This window comes from Antechinus flavipes, chromosome 3 (genome assembly GCF_016432865.1).
Source record: "Antechinus flavipes isolate AdamAnt ecotype Samford, QLD, Australia chromosome 3, AdamAnt_v2, whole genome shotgun sequence".
NCBI lineage: Eukaryota > Metazoa > Chordata > Mammalia > Dasyuromorphia > Dasyuridae > Antechinus > Antechinus flavipes.
Genome location: NC_067400.1, coordinates 550,023,920 through 550,050,796, shown reverse-complemented (window position 1 = coordinate 550,050,796; position 26,877 = coordinate 550,023,920). Strand labels below are relative to the sequence as shown.

The window sequence follows — 26,877 nt, the reverse complement described above, 5'->3', positions numbered from 1 at the left end:
CTACATAGTGTAGATTCATGGCATAAAATTGCATATAAGATGTTACACTCTAACATTCATTGTGGAAATACATAATAAGATGAAGAATGGCTCTTTAAGATATATAACATCTAAAATTTATGTAATATGGAAAAATCATATTGGGGATGTAAAGTGTAGTGCCTTTTTCTAATAGAATTTCAATGACATAAAAGAACTTATATTAGAACACATTTTAACCTCAATATATGTAATTTAAATGGAAATACATAAGTTACTTTATCCATAGAAGCAAATTCTGAATTGCATTTCTAAGATTCACAGGGGCCCTGGAAAACTGCCCAATCCTTATTTCCATTTTCAAATTTAATCACATTTAAAAATATCAAGAGGGAAAAAGAATACCCTACTTTAAAAGCCCCTTTATATGAAAGATGTTCCACATTGCCTATCAAATGTGTTTTCTCCATCTACAGGACTCATATTAAAGTGTTAATGGTATCATGAATTGAATGAAAGAATTGAGATTCACCAAGATAACCTTTCTTTCCCCTTTTACTCTATCTTGTACATTCTAAGTAGTATCTTAGAAGAAGTCCCAAAGTAAAAAAAAAATAATAAGCTAACCTCTTATTTTCTAAATAATAAAATTCCCAAATAAGAAAAAAAAACATGCATAATATTAGAAAGGCTTTGAGAAAGAACCATATTGAGAAGGAACACTACTTCTTAGTATCCTTTATAGAAAATATAATAAAAAAATAAATTTTGATCATGACTATATGAACAAGAAGAAAGAAAAAACAAAGTGTTCATTTTCTATTTTTAAATTTTCTACCTTAGCATGAGTTGCTTCAGTTTCAAAATAAAAGGTGCTGGGAAACAAAGTGTAAGGGAGATTGGTGAGGGTGTGGGAGGCAAAGAAAGGAAGAAGAATGATACTGATTACTATGATGTTTCTAATTTAAAACAAGGTTCATGGGGGATCTGACTGAAAAAGCAAAAGAACAGAATTATTTTAGGGGTGACATTATAACCCTTTGCAATATTTTGTCCTGTTTTTTAAAATGCACATTGTTTAATTATCTTGCTTTGATCCTAGAAGTGGTAATTTTTTTTTAAGTCAGAAATTTCCTGTCACTTAAAAAAAAGAAAACATACTAATTTGCAATCCTAATCCTTTAGTTTACATTTTCAAGACACCATGTGGAAACAGAAAGAGTTCATTTGTATGCTACAGAACAAAGAACTAGTATATTCATGATTAGCTGGGAACCTTGCACAGTTTTTGTTTTTTTTTTTTTTTCACTTTGTTCTGAAATATAAGAATAGAATTTAGATCTAAAATCGCCAAATATTGCTTCAAGCCTTTTTTTTTTTTTTTAAATCTCCAAACATTACTGGAACCTTATTCCTGAGCAGAGCAAACATCATGGTAGTAAGACATTTCCAGGATATTTTCTAGAGTAATACATTTACCCAGGACCCACGGTAATATCATCCACTCGACGATGGTTGGTGGTGGCCCCTGCCTGTTCAAGTCTGACCTGTCAATATGTTGAGAGGCAAGCAGCAGCAGGAACAAAAAAGTCAAATAGGATGCAGTGTGGCAGATAAACTTGATAAATGGTTTTCTGATGAAGAGTCCAAGGGGGCTTTTAGGGGCTATCAGGTAGCATACAGAGAAGACAGGGAAAAGAAGTCCTATGATGAAGCATGTCAACATCTTCACTGCCCAGTGTCTTCTTCTCCAGCCTGGGAACTCATCATACCACCGAGATGCAAGGAGCTGCTGACAATTCGGTTGGGCAACAAACTGAAACAAAAGGAGAGAGGGAGAGAGGGAGAGAAAGAAGGAAAAAGAAAAGTAAAGTAGGTATCATGTGAAATAACTTTTATCTCATCACTTAGATCAAGCTCAAAAGTCAAGAAGTCCTATGCAACTTAAAATACTTTTATTATTTTTTGTGGCAATATATACTTTCAATTCAGCTAAATGAAAATGAACAATTATCTATTTGCACAAAGTATTCTTTTTGATAGTGAAGGTAAAAAGACAAAACAAAAACCAAATAAAAAAGATCATGGTCTCAAGGAATTTATATTCATTTGTCATAAATAAAGCTGAAAGGAACATAAAGTGGTATCACACATGATTCCTACTTTCTGAGACTTAAAACTTTCCTAAAGATAAAGATAATGAGCAATATTAGGTAGCAAATGATTCAGGCTGACCTAGTATTTCAACTCTGAACCTGTAGTTCAGTAGACCTAATTGAGGATGAACCATGCCTATGTCATGTCTTGGTTCATCACAAAGCACCTCAGCCATCATTCTGCCATAACAGACATGGTACATATGCCCTTATACCCTCTTATTCTGGGAATAGAAATCCAATTGATATATAATCTATAAAGAAACAAAGAAAAGATGGATATATATATATATATATATAAATTCTGTAGAATAATAATTCTGCTAATATATATTTTGAATCCTCCCTGATATTCTGCTGGGCACATGACAATGTTTTTTTGTTTGTTTGTTTTTAATTTTCACTTTCTGTTTTTCTTTTTTTTTTAATTTTCACTTTCTGTTTTTCTTTTTTTTTAAATTTTCACTTCCTATTTTTCTTTTTTATATTTTGTTTTTTCATATTTTGAATTTTGTTGAATAATTTCAAAAAATTATGTTTCTTAAAATTTTTGAATAAAAATCCAATTGATACTATAATTTCTAGAAACATATATCAATTGCTCTGTAATTCCATCCACCAAATGTTCTATAACTAGACTAAAATATTTCTCCCTGACTACCATTTCCCTATATATGTTTTATTTCATTTCTTTTCTATTAGAATGTAACAGTGGCTTTCTTGCTTTTTGTATTTGTATCTCCAGTATTCGGCACAGTACCTTACAAACAGTAATCATTTAATAAATGGTTATTCATTCATTTATTGATTGATGCATAGGAGAGCCAGATTCACTTCCAGCTGGATTATTTTAAGATAAAAGATAATATTTGAGCTGGACTTTAGGGAAAGGGCATATTTAGATAAGTAGAAATGTAGGAAGAAGGTATTCCATGAATGGCCCTAGTTTCATATATGTAAGATCTGGAAGGGATCTCAACGACAATCTAGTCTAATTCCCTCATTTTAGATAAGAGAAAACTGAGGTTAAAGGATTTCCCCAAGATCAGACAGCTGTTAAGCATCAGACATGGGTTTTTAATCTAGGTCCTCCGCCTCCAGAGTCAGTCTTCGGTCCCCTGTAATTAAGATGGGAGCAGATGTATGAAGATGAGAAATGGTAAGGTATGTTGTAGGGCAGAAAAATTAGACAACTTTGTCTCATAAAGATTTGTATAGGTTTTCATACTGTTAGGAGATAAAATTAAGAAAGTAAAATTGGACTGAGACCATTTAGGTCCTTGAATATGAAGAAAATGAATTTGGGCTTTACCATCAACCTAAGGAGGATCATAAAATTATACAGAAATCTAGAGCTAGAGGTGTGTTGGTGATCTAATGTTCTCTTTTCATGGATAAGAAAATGAGATACAGCAAAGTTAAATTATTTGACCAAAATCATACAGCTAGTAAGTATCAGAGACAGAATTAACACTAGGTGGTGCAATGGATAGAATTGCAGGCATGGTGTCAGAAAGATCTGAGTTCAAATCTAACCTTAGATATTTCCTAGTTGTGTGACCCTGGGCATGTTACTTCATCCTTTTTGCTTCAGCTTCCTCATTTGTAAAAAGAACTGGAGAAGGATATTATGGCAAACCATTCCAGTATTTCTGCCAAGAACACTCAAAAGGAGTCAGGCATAAGTGAAATGACTAAATAACAACTACCTTTGACTCTAGAACTAAAAGCCATTTAAGTGTTTTATTAAGTATGTGGATTAAAGTATAGGCAGCTGAGATAAACAGACTGGTTAGAAGATAAGCTTAATAACCTATGAGTGGTATGTTAAGAATCTGAGCTAAAGAAATGATAGTAGAAATTGGCTGTATTCCATTTTTCCTTTATACAAATATATGATAATTTTACATGCTTTCCCCCCATCTATGGTAGAGAACAAGTACCATTACATGCTCTGCATTGTGCCACGTGATATGTCTTGCCTATTTTTAGTGTTCTTTATATTGCCTGACACAGTGGTGAGAACTTAGTGACACCTGATCAAATTTTATTAAATTAAGCCAAAATTAATTCATAATAAATTAGGCATCCCCAAAACTTGTCTCAATACAGATCATGCTACATTCCTAGGTGGTTAGGTTAGTCTGGTCACCCTTTATTGTGTTGATGAATCATCCATTCAAGTAAGCCCTATAACCCTTAAATGGTAAAGTTAAACTGTATTATTCAAAGGATGAGCTTTGTTTGATATATTTCTTGCCAATTCTCTCTGTCAGGCTCAATAACAGCAATTACAGAATGCTTTTGGCTAATTTGTCATGTATCAGCAAAGCCAAATCCAAAAAGTATGCCTTCTGGCGTGACAGTGGCTACCATTTTTCTGAAAGTTCTCTAAGTCAAATAATTTTTGTGTTCCTTTATCTACTAACAAAACTGAAATTGCCCAAGAACTGTTTCTAGAAACCACAATAAATCAATTTCACAATTTCCTCTATCAGATTTTGACCCATTATATTACTTTTAGTTGAAGCTAAAATAGACTCCTTTCTCTTTTTTATGTTTTACAAACTATTATATTTAAATGAATTACTATTTTTATTGTTTGTCCACAAGAAAAAGATTATTTCTAAATTTTTTATTTTGATTACCAAATAACATTTTAAGCATGTGTTATGTGCTAATAAAACACCTTCCCTGCTCCCTAAAAAGAGAGAGAGAGAGAGAGAGAGAGAGAGAGAGAGAGAGTGAGAGTGTTAGGAATGAAAAATAATTTCATATTTATTTACATCATAACTTTCCTTTGCATAATAATTTATGAATCTAAATTATTGTTTAAATCACAGTTTTTATTGCAAAAGTGTTTAGTTTAATTTTCTTTTAAATTAAAAGCATGCTGGTAGTGCTGAATATATTTGTAGATATTTTTATAATAAAACATTTAGGTGGTTTAGTGTGTAGAATTCTGGGCCTGGAGTCAGAAAAACTCAAATTGTGTTCCATTTATTTTTCTTTTTAAAAACTCTTTTCTTGGCACATAGTAAAATCATTTGAATTCTATTGTGACTGGATTAATTTTCCTAATCTTCAGTAAAAGGGCAAAGAAAATGTAGGAGAGGTATAAAACATAAGAAAGAATTGCTATAATCTCAATAATTCTCACAAGAACACAGCACTTACATATGAGGAAAGATATTCAAAAAGCCAACTAAAGTTGACAGAGTTATTAGGGACAAGAATCAACAACTACTGCTGCATCTAGGACTCTAGAAGTTACTCTATCTATAAATAATTCTGTCCCAAAGGATAGGGAAACAACAATAACAACAACAACAACAACAACAACAACAACAACAACAACAACAACAACAACAACCTTATTTTTGGAGCATTTAGAACTTAGCTGGACAGGTAGGTCTTTTACCTAAAGAATATTCACTGACAGAGACTCAATGTAGAGGCTTTATACACCATTTTAATTTTTGATTTCTATTTAGTGTTCAGTAAGACGAGTTCAAATCTGAACTCCAGATTTTTGTAACTGAGTGACCTTAGGCAATTTACTTTAAAAGTCTCATATTTCATTGAATATCCATCTTTTCCACTGAAAGATTGTGCTCAGTTTTCTGAGTACTTTAGTACAACCTCTTAGCCTTCCACAATGTCATTAGACAACTCACTTTAATACCTGTTTGCCTCAGCTTTCTTATCTGTAAAATAGAAATAATAATAGTACCTACTTCCCAGGGTTGTTGTGAAGATCAACTAAGATAATTTTGATGGATTTAGCTGAATCATTGGCACACAATAAACACTACGTAAATGTCAATTATTATCATTGTTAATGGAGCAAGTTTCAGTTTACTAAAATAAATTAAGTATTCGACAGTCTGGTAAATGATCTATATAAATCACTCTTTAAGTGACCTACATAATGTCCTCCCCATACATATTAGTTATAATTTCTTTTAACAACCACAAAACGACTTTAGGAATACAAATTTTAAACCAAATTAATAAAAATTTCTTTGCCCTACTACCTTTATCCATCACTAACATGCATTTGAAATGTCATTACTAAAGCAAATAACCCATGAGAAAAGTCCCTATACCAATGTAGATCATTACCTATCCTATAAGTTATAGTTTTGGAGTAGTGACATGCCACATATAAAAATTTTAAGGAAATATTCATTTTATGTGTTTTAAATAGTTCAAATGTAAAAAGTACCCAGAAAACTGAGCACAATCTTTCAGGGGAAAAGATGGATGGATATTCAATGAAATATGAGGCTTTTAAAGTAAATTGTCTAAGTTCATTATAGAGAGGTATCAAAACATCACACATACATCAGAAAGCTACAGTGGTATAGAATACCAACAGGAAGATATGACAAATGTGTGAACAAACATAGGTAATATAAAGTCTCCGAAGATCTTGACATTAATTACAAAATGTTATTTTATCTACTAGCAAAACTGAAATTGACCAAGAATTATTTCTAGAAACCATAATAAATCCATTTCATAATTTCTTCTAGCAGATTTTGACTTATTTTACATTATTGTTAGTTCAATCTAAAATAGACTCCTTTTTTTTATGTTTTACAAACTATAATGTTTAAATTAATTAAGATTTTATTTAGGTTACTGTCCATAAGAAAAAAGAACATTTCTAAATTTTTATTATGATTAATGGCATTTAAAAGGTCTATTATGTGCCAAACTCTCCATGCTCCTTAAAACAAGACATAGGAATAGAAAATAATTCACATTTATTTTCACCATAACTTTTCCTTTGGATAACAATTTACGAAGCTAAATTACTGTTGAAATCCCAGCATTTGCTGGTAAACTATTTACTTTAATTTCTTTTTAAATGAAAAGTATTTTCATTTTGGTAATGCTGAATAAATTTTGTGGATGTTTCTATAATTAAACAGATGATTCGGTAGATAGAGCCCTGGTCCTGGAGTCAGAAAGACTCAAATTTAACAAGTCACAACATCTGTTTTTTTCATCTGTAAGATGTGGATAATCACATCCCCTATTTTTTGGGCATTTGTGAGAATTCAATGAGAAAATATTTGTAAAGGTCTTACCATAGAGTCTGGCATATAATCCATGTATGTGCCTCCCTACTTTTCCTATCCCCACCAGTTTGGCAAATAAGATCTTATTGGTAGAAGTAGTCATCTACATCATGAAATAAATATTATGAGTCTTGAGGGGAAGCTGTAGAAGTTCCACTTTTCAAAGTACATTCCTAAATAGTATTGACAATTATCAGGTCATCCAGAATTTTAAGGAATCTGTTCCATTGAAAGACATCAGAGAAATAAGTGGTCAAGAAAAGGATTAGAGCTATTGTACTTCTACAAATCAATGCTTTTAGAAAGGATCCCAGAATATGTGCTGAAACAAATCCTATTTTATTACTTCAAGGATGCCACATTTCAACAGAGAAGGTGTTATCTCCCTTGATATAAATTCTACTCTATGTTTATAAATTAACTGGCAGTTCATTTTGGAGAATCCTTGTGGCTTAAAATGATATTTGTTCCATGATTAGGCTTGTGATGAGCCTCTGAACAATGCTAGGCTGGTATTAGATGACAGATAGAAGGTCCATTGCTGGCACCACACTAGAATTCTTTTGAATTATCAGAACTTGAGTGGCAAAGATTAGAAAATCCGGGAACATAATGAAACAACAGAGAAACTATAGACCAAATCATCTCCCTAAAAATTCTTCCTTAATTCCTCCTGTTCTTCCCCCAAAGATCAATGGATAGGAAAACTTGTGATTTTGTTTGTGAAGGAAAATCCCAGGGCAGAAATTCTCTCCACAGATGAAGATAATAATTTATCTACAGAAACTATAACTTGTCTGAGATTGCACAGATAATATGTATCAAAAGTCATATTTAAACCCAGGTCTGCCCCTAAACTTCAACCTAGCTTTCTATTCATTCTACAATATTACTTCTCTTCTATATATATATCTGGGTGTACACACTCTTTATCTAAAAGGCATATGAATATATACATTTCTCTATGTATTACATAGACATGCATGTGTTCCACATGTATCCACATATACAGTTATTCATGTACAGATATTCTCTATATAAAGGTTTGCATACTATTTACTTCACTAAAGTTCCACCTGGCTACTTCATTATGATATGTTATATGGAGGGACCATGAGTTTCTCAAGACATTGTCTTCAGAGAAGATAGAGTATTAAAATAGAAAGAACAATGAATATGAAGACAATGGATCTGGTTTGAAACAGCTTCTTAAATTACTAGTTGTGTTGTCCTGGGAAAGTCTCCCCTTTTTTTTTTTTTTTTTAAACCATTGTCTAACAATGTACTGAGAAGCACACTGGTCAAAGCTAATAATCATTCCATTGCCTTCTGGTTTCATTTGCATATGATCTATTCAGATCCAAAATCCAAATTGCTTCTGTTCAGTGCTCAGCATAAAATTTTGTGAGTGATATTGAGAAACAGAGGAAAACAAGTATGTTGATAGTCATAAAACAATGCCATAAGTAGATGGGGATGCAGATATTTAGCCTTAAAAAGAAAAGACTTATAAGGAACATGATAACTGTGATAAATTATTTGAAGAATTAAGTGGAAAACATTAAGTTAGACATTGTTATTATTGTTTTATGTAATATTCAGAGGATAGAACTAGAAACAAGGGGAGTAAATTCCAGAGACAGATTCAAGGATCTATTATGTGCTAAGAACTGTATCAAGCATATTTCTTTTCTTCCTTTCTTTCTTTCTTGTTTTCTTTCTTTCTTTCTTTTTCTTCCTTCCTTCCTTCTTTCCTTCCTTCCTTTCCTTCCTTCTTTTCCTTCCTTCTTTCCTTCCTTTCCTTCCTTCCTTTCCTTCTTACTTCCCTTCTTTCCTTCCTTCCTTCCTTCCTTCCTGCCTTCCTTCCTTCTTCCTTCTTTCCTTCTTTCCTTCCTTTCCTTTCCTTCCTTTCCTTTCCTTCCTTCCTTCCTTCTTTCCTTCCTTCCTTTCCTTTCCTTCCTTTCCTTCCTTCCTTCCTTCTTCTTCCTTCTTCCTTCCTTCCTTCCTTCCTTCCTTGTATCCTTCCTTCCTTCCTTCCTTCTTTCTTTCTTTTCCTTTCCTTCCTTCTTTCCTTCCTTCCTTCCTTCCTTCCTTCCTTCTTCCTTCCTTCCTTCTTCCTTCCCTTCCTTGCTTTCCTTCTTCCTTCCTTCCTTCCTTCCTTCCTTCCTTCCTTCCTTCCTTCCTTCCTTCCTTCCTTTCCTTCCTTCCATCCATCCTTCCTTCCTTCCTTCCTTCCTTCCTTCCTTCCTTCCTTCCTTCTTCCTTCCTTTCCTTTCCTTTCCTTCTTTTCCTTCCTTCCTTCCTTCCTTTCTTTCCTTTCCTTCTTTTCCTTCCTTCCTTCCTTCCTTCCTTTCCTTCCTTTCCTTCCTTCCTTTTTTTCCTTCCTTTCCTTCCTTCCTTCCTTCCTTCCTTCCTTTCCTTCCTTTCCTTTCCTTCCTTTCCTTCCTTCCTTCCTTCCTTCCTTCCTTCCTTCCTTCCTTCCTTCCTTCCTTCCTTTCCTTTCCTTCTTTCCTTTCCTTCTTTCCTTTCCTTCCTTCCTTCCTTCCTTCCTTCCTTCCTTCCTTCCTTCCTTCCTTCCTTCCTTCCTTCCTTCCTTCCCTTCCTTCCTTCCTTCCTTCCTTCCTTCCTTCCTTCCTTCCTTCCTTCCTTCCTTCCTTCCTTCCTTCTTCCTTCCTTCCCTTCCTTCCTTCCTTCCCTCCTTCCTTCCTTCCTTCCTTCCTTCCTTCTTCCTTCCTTCCTTCCTTCTTCCTTCTTTCCTTTCCTTTCCTTTCCTTTCCTTTCTTCCTTTCCTTTCCTTTCCTTTCTTTCCTTTCCTTTCCTTCCTTTCCTTTCTTTCCTTTCCTTTCCTTTCCTTTCCTTTCCTTCCTTCCTTCCTTTCCTTTCCTTTCCTTTCCTTTCCTTTCCTTTCCTTCCTTTCCTTTCCTTTCCTTTCCTTTCCTTTCCTTTCCTTCCTTTCCTTTCCTTTCTTTCCTTTCCTTTCCTTTCCTTTCCTTTCCTTTCCTTTCCTTTCCTTTCCTTTCTTTCCTTTCCTTTCCTTTCCTTTCTTTCCTTTCCTTTCCTTTCCTTTCCTTTCCTTTCCTTTCCTTTCCTTTCCTTTCCTTTCCTTTCCTTCCTTCCTTTCCTTTCCTTTCCTTCTTTCCTTTCCTTTCCTTTCCTTTCCTTTCCTTTCCTTTCCTTTCCTTTCCTTTCCTTTCCTTTCCTTCCCTTCCCTTCCCTTCCCTTCCCTTCCTTCCCTCCCTTCTTCCTTTCCTTCCTTCCCTTCCTTCCTTCCTTCCTGTTAAGAGTTCAAATGTTGGAGTTTGTTCTTCTCAGAGCACAGCCAGTTTAGAGGCTTAGAGCCCTTCGGATGTCTCCAAATCCAAAGGTTCTGTCCTTCAGCCTCTGCCTCTGCTTTCTTCTGCCTCCAACCAAGACAGAGATGGAAGGTCTCTCTTATCTCCCTCTGGGGAGCCCAGCCACCAACTTGCCGCGGAGAGAGGGCTTCTGGCGTAGCTCCACTGAAATCCATCAAAAGTGTTCTCTGCACGAGAGTCGTTCCTCTTGAGTCCAGCGCGACCAGCCAGCCAAGAGGAAAAAATGTATTCTGCCATAGATCCCTCATCGCTGGCTTTTTATCTGCCTCTTCTGAGAGAATGGGATTATGGGTTTTCTCCCATAGTGCTCTCTGGCCCAATGACTTTAAGGGAGGTGTGAACTCTCTTGAAGTTAGAAAGTGTACTTTGTGAAGCTAGCATACTTGTGGACTCCAATGAGTAAAGGTGCAAACACAAGCCTTGTCTTAATTAGTTCTACTTAGTACCTTGTTTCAGGTTCTGCCCAAAACATCTTCTTGTAAGATTAGATCAACTCTAATTACTTAGCAGTTAGTAAGGATTCCAACATCTCCCCCTTTCTTTTGTTTTAAAACATAGGGGGTTTCTGAGGGGGTACACATAAATCCATCAATATGGGCCAGAACTTTCTACTTAGTACCTTGTTTCAGGTTCTGGCCAAAACATCTTCTTGCAAGATTAGATCAACTCTAATTACTTAGCAATTAGTAAGGATTCCAACACCTTCCTTCTTTCCTTTTTCTTTCTTTCCTGTCTGGCTTCCTCTTCCTCTTCCTTCCCTCCTTCCCTTCCTCTCTTCTTCCCTGCTTTTGTTTGTTTATTTTCTTCTTTAGAAATATTATCTCTTTTAATCCTCATAAGAAACATGAAAGATATGTGTTTTATATTTATATTTTATATGCTTATAAACATATAAAATATATATTATACATTTATAATATATATTTATGTTCATAAATACATACAATTTATATAAACTATATAAATTTATATTTCATTTGTTTTATAATTGTGGAAACTGAGGTAATCATAACTTAAGTGATTTTTTTCAGCGTCTCACAGTTAATGAGTTTTCTGAGTCCTGACTTTATATTGCTTCCTATGACTGTGAAGTCTCTATTGTTATGCCACAGTTCTCAGTTTCCATAATTATCCTGACCAAGGCCTGACTAAGTTTCTCTACTTCAGGTTATAATAATCAGCTCAAAGCTCAGTCCTGCAAAACCTCCCCTCCCCCTTTATCAGAATATTTGATAAGGATAAAAGATCTTATGTTTTAGAATATCAGAATGCCTCTCCCCATCCCAAGCTACTAGAATGCCAGATACCGTCTTATCAAGATGCTTCTCTGTAATGTTCTCTCTATAATGTAATATTCTCTGTTGAGGTTTTCTTGGGGTCTCTGGAGGCAGCCTTCGTTTCAGTTCAGTTATCACCACAAGTACAGCCAGGGGTTAAAGTCCAAATCTTTTATTACCTCTTTCAAAGTCCTATCTCCTTCACTTGGGGCTTGGCTAAGTTTCTGGAGGCCTTCCAGAGTCTTGGTTTCAGTGGGAAAGGGAAGGAGGAGAGCCTGCCACCAAGGTGCTGTGAGATGGGATGAATCTGTTTCAGTCCAAGGGCTTGTGCTCCAGCCTTCAGTCTCCAGCCTTCTGTCTGCTTGTCTCTGAATCTCTCAATCTCCCTGGCTGAGACTTCTAGCTTTATATGCTACACACTGAGTACAAACCAACCATCATATCACTAGAAAATCATAATTTGTTGTAGATTAAATCAGTGCTAAAGTAGATTTAACCATTGTTTCTTCAATTTCACTTAGCACCTTGTTTCAAGTTCTCTCCTCATCTCTGTTTCCTTCCCCCATGCCTCCCCTCACCCTGTCAGAACTGGATTGTCAGACTCCTGTTCCCACTCTCACTCCGCTCCCCACCTCAGTCTACCCCTTGAGTCTGAGCAATGTGTATATATGTCATTGAGAACTCTCAGTGTTTGCTGGATTTTTGGAGATGATAGTCTCATTCAGCCCTGGGACCAAACCATGGATCCATTTGGTCCCAGTAAATCTCTCCCATTAAGTAAATTATTAAATACTCTCTAATTTCTATCCTGCCTCAGTTTCTCTGGCATTACATTATGTAGGTTTGATGCAAATAAAAATCCTAACAATTAGATTCAAAATGCAATAGATTCTTTCAGGAAAGGAATAATCTCAGAAGAAGTCATTAAATGAAGTTTATATTACACTTCCTGTGAACATTGTAGAGATGTTCACTCACTGTTCAAGTACAGATTGGACTCCCTGATCTCAGATGTTCTTTATGACTTTGAGGCTTGATGATTTTGTGATTCTGATTTTAAAAGCCACATCAAGCACTAAAAAAAGATTTTAGGTTCCTCATCTATGAAATGGTGATGTTAGACTAGATGGTCTCTAAGGCCCATTTTAGTTTTGAATTCTAAGAGTATTGTCATGAAAAGAAAAGGGAAGACACACCAAGCTTATATTCTAGGCACACCTAGACAATGGAAACATCCTAAATAAATAAATAAATCTGAAAGGGGAAGAGCTTCAGGGTTTCTGGTCAAAGCAGAAATGACTGCTTTTTACATTCAATCTGAGTCAATCAGGGCTTAAACAATGACCAAATCCCGCTTAATCTATTGGTAACTAAGCAATAAGAATCAAAGTGGTTTTGATGTAAGTAGGGATTCTTTGCCTCAATTGCTTCCTAGCCTTAATGATTAAATAAATGGGTTCAGCCTCAGTCAAACAGAACAGTTGAAAACCTTAGCTTAAAAAGCCAAGGTCTTCCATATCATCCAGGGCCATATCCAGTCATTCTGATTTATATCTGGCCCCTGGTTTCAGATAGCTCTGGAAGGGAAAGTGAAGCAAGTGGTCTTGCACAGCCTTCCCTCACTTAAATCCAACTGACTTGTATGTTATGGCATCAGCTCCCTGACAAGATCCTCTTCAGAAATGAAGGACAAACAACAACAATGAGCATCCTATTTAAAAAATTCAGTGACCTCTATTTAGTCTTCATATTAATAAGGAGCTTTCATATAACAAGTAAAATTAATCTTTATTATTTTCTTTAAATTGGAAATTTTTTCTTTGGGGTAAATCCTGCAGGTATTTTTATCCACATTGTGAAGAAAGAAAGAAAGAGAGAGAGAGAGAGAGAGAGAGAGAGGAGAGAGAGAGAGAGAGAGAGAGAGAGAGAGAGAGAGAGAGCAAGAGAGAGAGAGAGAGAGAGAGAGAGAGAGCAAGAGAGAGAGAGAGAGAGAGAGAGAGAGAGAGAGAGAGAGAGAGAGATGGGACAGGAAGAGATGGTATGAAAGACAGAAGAGAGAGGCAAATAGCTTTCCAGAAATAGGGAACAAAAAGGCATAAACCCCTAGTGAATCTGCCATTTGCCATGGGAAAGGAGATACCCCCTGAGGTTGGGGCCTGTCTTTAGCTGGCAGATTGGATCCTGGGGAAAATTGCACCCTAAAAAGGTTAGCTGTGATAAATTGGGGTCAGGAAGCATGGTGAAATAGGGGAAGGGTGGCCACGTGGAAAGGGACCTTGTCAGGAGATCTAATTCCCCTCCCCCATTAAGTATGGGGCTTTTTTTTTTTTTTTTTTTTTTTTTTAGCAACTGCAGCTCCTTGCTGGTTGGGATATTGATTGCTTCTACTGTTTAAAGGAACAGCCTACATTTACATGATGCTAATAACAATTTTTTTTTAAGTCCATAGCTGCTCTAAGTATAATGCCTGAGAAACTGAGCAAGACAGAGATTAGAGATCAATTTAATAGTTTATTAAATGGAGAGATATACTGGGACCAAATGGATCCATGTTGGTCCCAGGGCTGAACAAGATTATCCAGCCCTGAGTATCAGGACAGCAAGATTTTTATAGGATAACAAGAACAATGACATAATGGGAGAGGTACCTGGATGGGGATAACCTAATGGGAGGAGGCACCTAGGATGACACAATGGTGGGAGGTACTGGAGAGGTTACTGATATTCTAATGTCTAAAATGGACTGCAGCTAATATTTATTTGAAGTTTTGAATTCAGATATGACTGCATGGATCATCAAACTATACCATCTGAAAGGAATATGCCACAGGATACTGAGAAGCTGTTACAAGTGGAAGGTGGCATTTGGGAATGAATTGGGAGGACTATCTTGGTCTCAACTGAGATAGGATCTTTCTGATTCGATTTCCCAGTGGTCTTCTTTTGAAGTATCTGATTATTCCTGACTCTGGTCTAAGGTGGAATGGTTAAAAATTAGGACAGTTACCTGAAATAAAACTGCCTTAAATAAATCATGTCCCTGATTTTTCCTCTTACAGCAAATGTCTGTAATCAAAGCAAGTGGTCAGTAAGATATAAAAGACAAGTATGTAGATATTTTAATTGGTAACCCAGCCCTGGAGGACTTTTTGGTTGCTGCTATTATATCTTTTAACCCTTTTACTTCCTGGGGCTAGAGTTTCTTTGTCTAAAAGCTTATTTTGCCCAGTACTTGGGACCACTTCTACTTTGCCTTTTGTTCTTTGAGAGAAATCTGGGAATCTCATCATGACCTGATGAGGCTGTCTTTTTTTAAGGCCCCTAAAAGTTAAACTAATCTGCCTAGTTTTTTACACTGTATGTTGATAGAAGGAGGGGCTAGGTCCTTGAGATCTCTGGAATCTTAGACCCCTGACCTATTTATCAAAGATCTATACTGTCTTCAAATGCATTTTTCATGTTTTGCATGATCATGGCGGGCTACATGTAAAGAGAACTTTTGACATTCAAACAATTCTCCATTAAATATGCAGAGAAAATGAAATGAAGGGGAATTCTCTCCAGGTGAAGGGAAGCAGGCAGCTGCCCACATTGCTGATCCTTTGCCCCTGACCATGGCAACTTTAATTCCCTGACTCCTGTGTTCCTTCATATAGCTCCAGACAAGTAAATTCTGAAAAAGGCCTGCACATGTGCCCCTTGAAGGGACTTCAAACTGCTTTGTTTTGTTAACACCTGTAAAATACTTGGGTAAAAACTTTCTGTTGTAAGGCTTTAGCATTTTTTGTTGGGAGAGATCATACTCACTGAAGGGCACATGTTCTATCTATTGCACCTACTCCTTTGAGGAAACAAAAGCAAGAATTTGGGAAAAACATTACTTGGTATCTATCCTAGGAAAGCTGTTTGCATGAGAGGCATTTTTGATAGCCTCATTTTCCCCCAACCTTCTTGTGGGTGGGATTCCTGATTACTGTCTTTAGTAACCTCTTTATTAACTACTATACTATCTCTATTATCTATCACTCTATAAACTTCTGATTATTCTTTCTCTTTTACTCATATTTAGTCCTTGCATTTTAATATACTTGTGAGAATTACTTCTTCCAGACTCCAAGCCATGAAATTCCAATTATTTGGTCATCCTGAAAATCACTGAGAACTGATTCTGACATTCAGGATCAGATGTTGCTGCTGCTGCTGCTGCTTAGAGCACCTCAATCTACAACTCACTCCTCCCCTTTTCAGTCCGTATCCCACTGGGTAGTCTGCTCTACACCCCTGATGAGGCTGAAGCAGCTTTTTGGTTTGGTCTTATAGCTATAAGAAAGCTATACCTATTATAATATGTATTACTCCCTACCTGCATACCTTGTTTGAGCTGATTGATAACTAGAATAGTCCAAAACTCATTATCCAGAATGTTAGAAGGGAAAGCTGAAGGGTCTGTTAGATTGATGGTGTTAAAAGGACATGGGTGGGAATCAGTGGCCCCAGAAGATCAACAGGAACCAGAAGGGGATGAGGAACTAGATAGGGAATGTGAAGTTATGTTATAAAAAATTAAAGAGATCTCAATGTACAAATAAGAGGGGAGACTGACCGAGATAAGGTGAGATCTTTCAAGACAGTTGTGAAAATCAAGTAACGCTTCATCTACTTCAGAGTTTGAGTAGGCCTGAAGGACTTTGAGCATTGATCCAAGGGCATACATAAGTTCCCTTCCTACTATCCTCCCATGACATTATTTTCTCCCTATTTCAGTCAAATATGGGCAACTATGTACTTATTGGTCAAGTTCAATTTCTTGGGTAGTTCCCCAGTTTAGAATGTAAGATCCTCAGCCAAAGGGGATGAGGGTCAGTAGTGAGAGCAGGTATTTGTGTTAGGGATTAAAAGTGTTAACCCTGCCCCAGAAGGTTCCTCCCTTGGATTGTCAAGAATGCCCTTCTGTGAGAAAGTAAAATAAACTTTACTTTGCTTCTAGAGATCTCTCCAGCTTTTTTTTTTTTTTTTTTTTTTATTAAATGGTGATCCCTCACCATTTCTGAATCACACACAGAAGGAAGAAAGAAGTAAGGAAGGAAAAAAGAAAGAAAAAAGAAATCAAAACAGATTTAAGTGACTTGTCCAAAGCTAAACAATGAATAAGAATTAGAAACTGGGTTCAATCCTAGCTCTTCTGAAGCACATCTGAGCCACATTCATCACTGTGTGTTCCTTCTAGCACTTGACACTTTATCACTCTACCTTTCTTGATCCTATTGAAACTGAATTTTTGAATATGAGAAATTAAGTCAAATTTATACAAAGAACTATTCTCCCAATTGATAAAAAGCCAAGGTATATGAAGAGGCACTTTTCAAAAGAAGAAATTAAATCTATTAATAGTCATGTGAAAAATACTCTAAATCGCTAATAATTAGAGAAATTCAAATGAAAATAACTCCGAGATGTCACCTCATGCCTATCTGTTTAGCTAATATGAAAGAAAAATAATGGAAAGGAAGAGGGAAAATAGCTACACTGATACAAAGCTGTTGCTAGAATTGTGAACAACATTTGCTACTTCTAAATTGCACATTACCTGGTGCCATTTCATTTGCTACATCGGTCACATCAATTACATAGGATTAAAGATGAAAAATATTATATATATATTCAAAAAAGAATTTATGAACTCTGTGTTTACACTGAAATTTTTTTTTCACTTTTTTCCTTTCTCTCTCTCTTTTTGATTTGCAACATGACTAATATGGAAATACTTTTGGTATACTTTCACATGTATAATGGCTATCATATTGCTTGCCTTCTCAATAAGTGAAAAATCTCTAATTTAAAAAAATGCTAAAATAAAACAAGATAAATTTTAAAAGAAAGTGAATTTTTAGGAGAACACAATTGACTCCACTTTGATGCTGAATTCACTATTTTGCTGTATATGACCCCTGCATGAACTGTACCAGCTCCAATAACTGGTTTTCTTCAACATCTTATTTGCTTCCCTAATTGGTACAAAATGATTTAATTAGATTTTTTTAAAGGAGATCTTTTTTCTCTGGAATGTCTTTCTCCCTTATCTAGCTTAATAGGTTCACTTTTGATTTAGTGAAACTGGAACTACTACATGGGTAAATTCCTTATCTATTTCCTATAGCTAATGTTAAATACTCTTCTTAACAAGCATGCCTCTTTCTTTGTATAATCAGTTGAACTTTAATGAACAGACATCTTTTCTTTTTCTTTGTCTCATGTAACATATAAGTAATTCTAAGTGATTTGTAAATGATACATTTGCATCAACTATTGGTAGCGTGTGTCACATTCTGAGTGTAATAAAATTTCTTTTTCTGATTTATGTTGAGTTACTGACATTAGATAGTTGAACAAAATGAGAAAATGCTCTTTGTTTTCATGATGTATGTACATGTTCTAATCTTACTTATACTCTTGCCTTTATGACTAATAATGACTTTTCTACCTCCTGTGGTAAAGTGAATAGAGCACTGGGCTTAGTAGCAGAAAAACCAGAATTCAAATGTTTTCTCATACATTTACCAATGTTTCTGGGCAAGCCTCTTTAAGCTCTCTTTTCCTCAGTTTCCTTATCCATATAATGGACTTGATTTCCTTTGAGTTCCTTTCTAACCCTAAATCTTTGATTTTTGGTTCATGAAAGTTTTACTTTATATATGTATATGGTAAGGTCAGGGGAAGGAAGTAAAGAACTCAGAGAGCACCAATACTGAAAACAGTCCTTGCCTTTTATACAATTTTGTCAGGTGTTGTCTTAGATTTAATGTTTAAATACCCACACTGAGCTTTGTTTGAACTGGTTAATTGGTCTAGATATGAATAAATTGTAAATGTAGTTAATATATTCACTAGGAGCAAGCCCTAGTGGAAGCCACTAATGTAAATTGTAAAGAGAAGAATACTTCCAATTAGTCACAGTTTATTTTCAGAAAGTATCAAATTTGTTATTTCTATTCTTTTTTTGTTTTAAAACATAAAATTCCACATAGTCTGAACTCCTTATGGACAAATCATCTGGAGAAAAAAATTTGGATTTGATACAAAGGACTTAGATTCAGATCCTAGGTCTGAAATTTATTATTGGCATGATCATGGACAGATCACTTAAACTAACTCTGAGCATCATCTATAAGGGATAAAGTTTAGATTATATACTCTCTAAAGTTCCCTCCAGTTCTAAGTCTGTGATTTGATGTCCTGGAAGTTACAGAATTTTCAGTTCGATATTGCTTCTTTATTCTATTTGGCATTAATTCAGAAAATATGGCAAAGTCTCCCTCTAATCTTTTGTTCCATGGTTCAAATGACATTTTCAGTTATAAATAATTTTATTATCCAAAAAAAGCAGAATCAATATCCTGAAATTTTCTGCTTTGAAATAGGAATAACCAGGAGGCTTTAATATATTGGTAGGGAAAAAATATTGAATCTAGATCATTCTGCAATAAAAGTTATAATACATAAATTGACATTAGCTATGAAAATCTTTGAAAATTGAATGATCATTTTAATAGCAAGAAAGTTTAATTTTCTCCTAACAAGGAACAAACAAATATATGTATATCCATATATTCATATTTATACACACACACACACATATATATAGTCACATACACAAATACATATACATATGGGCAATCCAAGTGTGGATGTATAGGTTAAATCCTTATACTACTGCAGGATATAAAAAACTATGATGTAGCTACAGTCTCAATATATAATTAAAATAGTCCCAATTCTTATTTCAAAAATTTTAAGTAATAGGACTCATCAAAATGTTCAAAAGTCAGTTATGCATGAAAAATCTAATTATACATTCTAAAATTAGGGCAAAAGAGTCACTTCAACACATTCAATATCAAGCCTGGTGGGCAAAAATAGTTCATTAATTATTAATATGTTACATATGCCAGCAAAAGCAGAAGTTATTCATTTTACATTCCTTTGTACTCATTAACACATTCAACTTAACCTTCTCTGACATTAAAAAAAATGCCTTTTGATACCAAGGAACAATGAGTGAAAACACTTTTTTTTTTTTTAATATCTGAGATTAAAAATCTGAAACTCTATTTTTCTGCATTTGTAGGGCTAAAGAGAAGAATCTTCAGTAAGAGGTCCAGTCCATATGGTTTGTCCCTAGTCACAAGCACTGCCCACTTGGTGATAGTGAAAATGAGAGTGTTTTTCCAGGATTCTCAGGGACCAATCTTTGAAAAGGGTGGTAACAACAACCCAGGTTTTTTAAATTCTCAGGGCATGTTGACAGTGAACTTTCAAATGAGATAGAGCATGAATTTGGTCGAAGAAAGCATTAAGTGTTCAGCAAGTTTTAGAAATCCCATCCCTCATTATGAATCTGGAACTGATATCTGGCACTCAGGACAATCAGCAGTATATTGTGCCCTTAAATCATAAGATCATATATTTAGAGCTGGAAAAAAAAAAAAAAAGGTGTCACTGAATCCAATCTTTTATTTTTTTCTGATGTGGGAACTGAGGACTAGAGGTTAAGTGTTTTATCCAGGGTCAGACAACTATTAAATGTTTGAAGTAGGATATGAAACAGATCTTTCCCAACTGCAACATCCTAGCTACCACAAAAAATAGTGTTTATATGCTATACCACCAATCATGAGTTGGGGGTAAGAATATATGGACACCAGTCCATGAGTGGACACCAGGATACTAACTAAATGGAAAAAGGCATTGAGCCATGAGGGAAAGGGTTCAGGATCCTTATATCCTTTGGAGCAGGGGGAAATTGAAACTGACTCATGGTGTAGAGATCTCAAAAGAGTAGGCAGTTCATTGAATTAAACTAAACAAAGAAATTGATTTTTCTAGCCCAGAAGATAAATTCATCTGGGACAACAATGGTGAAGTAATGAGAAATGGTAGGCAATTGTTGTCCACTTTATCTTTTCTTTCTTCCTCCTCTTCTCTGGAAACATATTATTTTAAATATTATTTTATTTTTCTAAATACATTCAAAGAAAAAATTTTAACATTTACTGTTGCAAACCCTTGTGTTCCATTTTTTTTCTCCTTCTCCTTCCCTCCCCCAAACAGCAAGCAATCTGATATGTTAAACATGTGCAATTCTTCTAAACATATATCCATATTCATCTTACTGTGCAAGAAAAATCAGAGCAAAAAGGAAAAAAAAAAAAAACCAAGCAAATAAACAAACAAAAACAACAATAAAGGTGATCCACATTTAGTCTCTATAGTTCTCTCTGCATGTGGATGGCACTTTCCATCCTAAGTTTCTTGGAATTGCTTTGATCACCCCCTTGTTGAAAAAAAGCAAGTCCATCAGAGATGATCATCGCATAATATTGTTATTACTGTATACAATGTTCTCTTGATTCTATTCACTTCATTCAGCATTGGTTCATATAAGTCTTTCAAGGCTTTTCTAAAGTCAGCCTGCTCATCATTTCTTATAGAACAATAATATTCCATTAACTTGATCTACCATAACTTATTCAGCCATTCTTAACTGAAGGGCATCCATTCAACTTCCAGTTTCTTGTCATTATATTAAAAAAGGCTACTACAAACATTTTTGCACACATGAGTCTTCTTCCCTCTTTTATGATCTTTTTGGGATATAGACCCAATAGTGGCACTCTGGGTGGAAGTTTGATAGCCCTTTGAGCATAGTTCCAAATTGCTTTCCAGAATGGTTGGAATCATTTCACAACTTCATCAATAACACATTAATGTTTCCCCTACACCCCTCTCCAAAATTTATCATTATCTTTTCCTATCATCTTAGCCAATCTGAGAAGTGCGAACTAAAGCTCAGAACTGGGACATATTAAGGTAGGAGAGTCATGATCTTCTTGAATAAATTGCTAAAACCTATAAAAATGTATTACTTATTAGCCCTGGAATTCTGGACAGTTGAAATAATAATGTCCAAGGCAGCTATCCCATTCACCATATTCTCAGATTTTAATGTGATTTCTTTGTACCCAGATAGAGTTTTGATTACTATGTTTATATCAGACATGAACTATTCATGTTGACTATAAAAATGGCTTTGATCATCGTAACTATGATTACAACTTATTCAGTAATTTTTTTAGTATTTTGCCTATATGTGCCTTGGGCAAGTGGTTCTATATTAGGTTGGAATTTATAAATACTCAAGATATTCTGCTAAATTTTTATTCTGTGGTGGGTGAGTGTCAATTTGATGACATGCAGGTCTTGGCTGTCTTGTATCATCTAGACATATTATTGCCAACTGCATGTAACTATTTAACCACTTCCAAACATTTATACTGTAATTTTCAGTGCATCATGTATATGAGAAAAGAGCAGCAGTCAAAATATTTACTTAGTTCTCTGTCAGGATAATTGTACTCTTCCCTAAATAGTGCTGAAAGCTGAAGACAATTGGAACTTCTTGACTTTATCAACATTAGTGAGGGCATGCTACCTCTTTTGGGTCCTTCTTCCATAGCCAAATGTGATTTCTGAAAGAAAAATGCTCTCGTTTTCAGTCTCCAAATCCCAACCCCAATTCTAAGAACTTTCTAATTCTTTACAAATTTTAATTCAAATTCTTGACTATTTTTTTTTTGGAGAAGGATAGAAGGAATTGGGAACATCATAAATATATTCATTTTAAAAGATAATAATTATGCTATTGCTTATAATTAATAGATTGGGTGCCGAAAAGCATCTTAGATGTTGTTCATTCCAAACTATCTTACAGGTAAACAAACTGAAATCAGAGAAGTTACTTGCTAGAGTTCATATAAATATGAAGTAACAGAGTCTGAATTTTAAACCAGATATTCAGATTTAGGACCCAGATTTTTCTACCTAATATAATATGTTTGCTATAGCCTTATTATATCTTTAAGTTGTATATTTATAATTTTTTAAGACTTGCCAGTTAAACCTGAGTAAAAGCAAAGAGAGGGTTCTTTTTTAAAATACTTAAATTTCCTGTTTTATTTGTTTTATTTGATTGTTTTGGGTTTTTTTGCCTTCATCTGTGTCCTGCAAGTGTTCTTCACTGGGGGCCCTATCAGGTCAGAGCATTTTTTCCAGAAGAGGGTCTGTGAATATGGATGGGGAAATGTATTTATTTTCAATAAGTTTTAACTGAAGTTTCGCATTCTCTTCAATTATTCTAAAAAAAAAAAAAAGATTGAGAGAAGGGGTCCATGGCCTGTATAACACAACACAAAATTAAGAACTTCTGCCTAATAATGCTTACTGAACAATAAGCACAGGAGATTATAGAGGCTAGAATGGAGAGAGCTGAAAGTATACCATTTTCCTTGAGTAAAAGCAGATCTTTCAAAACTTTAAAGTCCAACTAGGAAATCACTTTACCAACTCATAAGATCCTTTTTCATACATATTTATAATTTTTGTCAAAGAAACTATAGAGGTATATGAAACATTTGTATTTACATACAATACCTTTGGTTCTAATCTGGACAATGACTTTAATCAGTTGCCATGTTCCATTACTTGCTAAAAAGAAGTCTTAAATCTAGAGCCTTCTTGACAGAAATTTGTGGCCAAAGAAAAACTAAAGTATAATATGGAATGCAAAATGGATAATTTGGATTATATTATGTTAAAAAGATTTTATACAAACAAAACCAATGCAGACAAGATTAGAAGGGAAGCATTAAAGGGAAGCAGAAAAAAATTTGCATACAAAGTTTCTGCTAAAGACCTCATTTCTAAAATAGATAGAGAGTTGACTCAAATTTATAAGAATTCAAGCCATTCTCCAATGGATAAATGATCAAAGCATGTGAACCTAGGCAAGTCACTTAATCCTGTTTATCTGTTTCACATCTGTTTAAAAAAAAAGCTAGAGAAGGAAATGACAAACACTTCTATCCCTTTGTTGAGAAAACCCCAAATAAGGTAACAAATAAGTGAATGAAATTGAAAAATGACTGAACAAATCTTTTCTGTACATAGTTTTTTTGAATGTTGTCTCTTCTATTAAATTGTGAGCTACTTGAAGTCAGGAACTGTCTTTCATCTTTTTTTGGACCCCCAGCACAGGGTGTTACATTGAATAAATGTTTATTGATTGACTAGCAGGAAAGGTAGAATAAGAAACTATGAATGTTTCTGAAACATCAGGAAAAGCCCACATACTGACTTTATATGTCCCCCTAATTTCTATCTCACCAAGTTCTTATACAAATAACTTCTCTAAATGACAATGATTCAATGATTAATGACATATGACTAATGTCAGGCAAAGAGTTAGATGTTGGAGGTACAAAGATAAAAGTGAAATAATTGTATTCTCAAGTTATTTACATTGGAATAGGAAAAGCAACATACACACACACATATATAAAGTGAATACAAAGCAGAAAGAAAACAATATTTGAAAGAATTTATTTCCTTCTAATATGAAATGACATGTTATTCTTTAAACTTCATTCTCCAAGAGAACCATGAGTTTAGGGAGGTGATGCCATGACATGCAAATGAATTGGATTTAAGTGAGGGAGAGCTGTGCAATGTCACCTGGCTCATTTTCTCCTCCAAAGCCATCTGGATCCAGTGACCAGATGTAAAGGATGACAATTGGAAAACATCCTGAATAGAATGACATATATGTGAGTAAGGGGATGCATACTTAATTTTGAAGGATACTAATGAGCATTATTGAATTTGAAACAGACAGAGTAAGGGCTTTGACATGGGAAGTTATGAAGGGTCTTGCCGAGCAACAATGTGAAGGCCAAGATGACTGGACCCTAGAGTAAAGGGTGTGGAAAGAATAATAGGTATTAAGACTAGAAAGGTAAGAAAGGGTTATTAAGAGCTTTAAATATAAAAAAAAGAGTTTATATTTGATTTAGCACATAGTAGCTGCTTAATAAATTCTGATTGACTAACTCACCTAGAGGTAATAGGTATCTACTCCAATCAACCTTTAAGAAAGTAATTTTTAGTGACTGTGTGGAGGATAGATCACACTGGGGTGAAAAAAACTTATGGTAAGAAAATTAATCAAGAACTTAAGGTTCTGACCCTTGTTAAGGATTAGTCTATTAACATACACACACAAATATTTTACTTGGAAATAAAAGTTTACATCCTACTATCTCTATTTGCTTTGCTTTATGAATAAAATGAACTCCATCAATTAAAATTGATCCTTCAATTTATTCTTAGGCTAAATTATAATCTTTCTGAGTAAGGCAATCCTTAAAGTTGTTTAATTCATTTTTGCCTCATTGTGAAGAGAGGAAAAGTCTGAGAGCAGATTTTATAGAGATAAAAGGATATGAGGGGGAAAAAAACAACATGAAGGCAGCTATTAGAGTAATAGAGAGAGAATCATTTTATATGTGGACTGAACACAAGAACTCTACAAGTGACAAAGCTGAATCTTCATTTTCATTTTGTTTAGGACCAATCTCATTTTAATGTAGTCTATCAGTCTGCTTGAAGAGACCTTTCCTAAATAAATGACTGAAAACTGAAGACTGGAACAAATAGTTTGTAAAGAACTGTAATGAAATATGATACAATTATTGCCTTCACTACTGTGGCCTAAGCAATAAGGAGAGGATTATTTCTTCCCTCAATGAATAAACATGAATTTGATTCAAGAGAAAGAAGCTATTTGCTTTAGTAGTTTTACAAATAATTGACTGATGTCTCTGACTCCTTATAAACTGTTCACTTTTGTTTATCTAGATCTAGCAAATATTGAGATATCAAGACCATCCCTGGCTTTTATAGAGGACTTGTACAAAACAAGCTATTGACCCATGATTTGATTTTAATGGTAAATGTTTGAGGAATAGAGACAAAAAAAAAGCTTCTTTCCAGCTTAGCGAGATAAAAAAGGACTTTAAAATTATTAATTGGACTAATTATTAGTGACTACCATAAACTTGAATTAAATGGAACAAATGGAACACATTTTGATTAAGAACCAATTTGAACATGTATATCAGAAGCTGCCACAAACAAAACTCCTGCCTTCAAGGAAATTATGTTCTATATTTCTTTTGGCTCTAGGCCTGTGATTTCATCAATATAGGGACCTTCCAATGTGAAATCTTGCTACAGAAATGCATTTTGACAAGTCTATAATTTAAGTCTAAAAAACTAACTTTAGGGATTGAATTTTAAAATGGCTTGTCCATGGTCAGATATCCAGAAAGTGTCAAGAGGCAGGATTCAAGCTCAAATTTTCCTGAGTATATAATCTCCTCTCTGTCACCTATTCTGAGCTACTTTTCTGTATTGTGTAAAATATTGACAAATAGTCCTATCAAAGATAAAGTAAATGCTACTGCTTTGGATACAGAAGATCAATAACTTTGACTTAGAAGAGATATTTACAACTGCTTACTTTCAATGCCCTGAATGAATGTGCAAATAAAGAGATTAAGGCACAGGGAGTTTAAATGCTGAAGGTCACTTCCCAGTCAAACTGGGATTTATAGTTTTTGATGATAAATCCAGTGTTCCTTCCATAGTATCATTTTGCCCTGACAAAAACTAGGATTATAAACTCTGAATTCCATTTATGTCATTTCTGAAATAAAAAATGCAAATCTAATTTCTACTTGTATACCTATACTATGATTATTAATAAAGGCTTCTGTTGAAAACTGATACTTCATATGGAATCTCTATTTTTTTAGACTTTCAGCTAGATGCAGAGGCTATAGAAGATAATTTTATGAAAAAAAAAAGTCCTAATTTAATTAAGAAAGGGAAGAAAAGGGAAATGTTTTTATTAGAAAGCAAATCATATAACTGGCTCTGATCATATAATAAAATTAATCAATAAATAAGTCAACATTTCCTATACAGTAAAAAGATAAAATTCTACATAATAAAAATATAAAATTAATCTTTCCCTTTTGTATTGGGTAAAAACTGAATTCTTGTCCTCAAATGAATTTTTATCCAGGAAGTCTGCTATTGTGAAATGATAAATTCTAAACCTGCTGAT

The 26,877-nt window shown here is 34.5% G+C and overlaps 1 protein-coding gene across 1 annotated transcript in view; it reads right to left on the bottom strand.

Annotated features, from left to right (window-relative positions):
• The window catches only part of TRPC4 (transient receptor potential cation channel subfamily C member 4), a 280,213-nt gene that overhangs the window by 58,263 nt on the left and 195,073 nt on the right, over window positions 1-26,877 (bottom strand). The window contains exon 4 of the mRNA XM_051987405.1: window positions 1,459-1,795. Coding sequence (XP_051843365.1) covers window positions 1,459-1,795 — 337 coding nt within the window. The remainder of the gene's footprint in view (window positions 1-1,458; window positions 1,796-26,877) is intronic.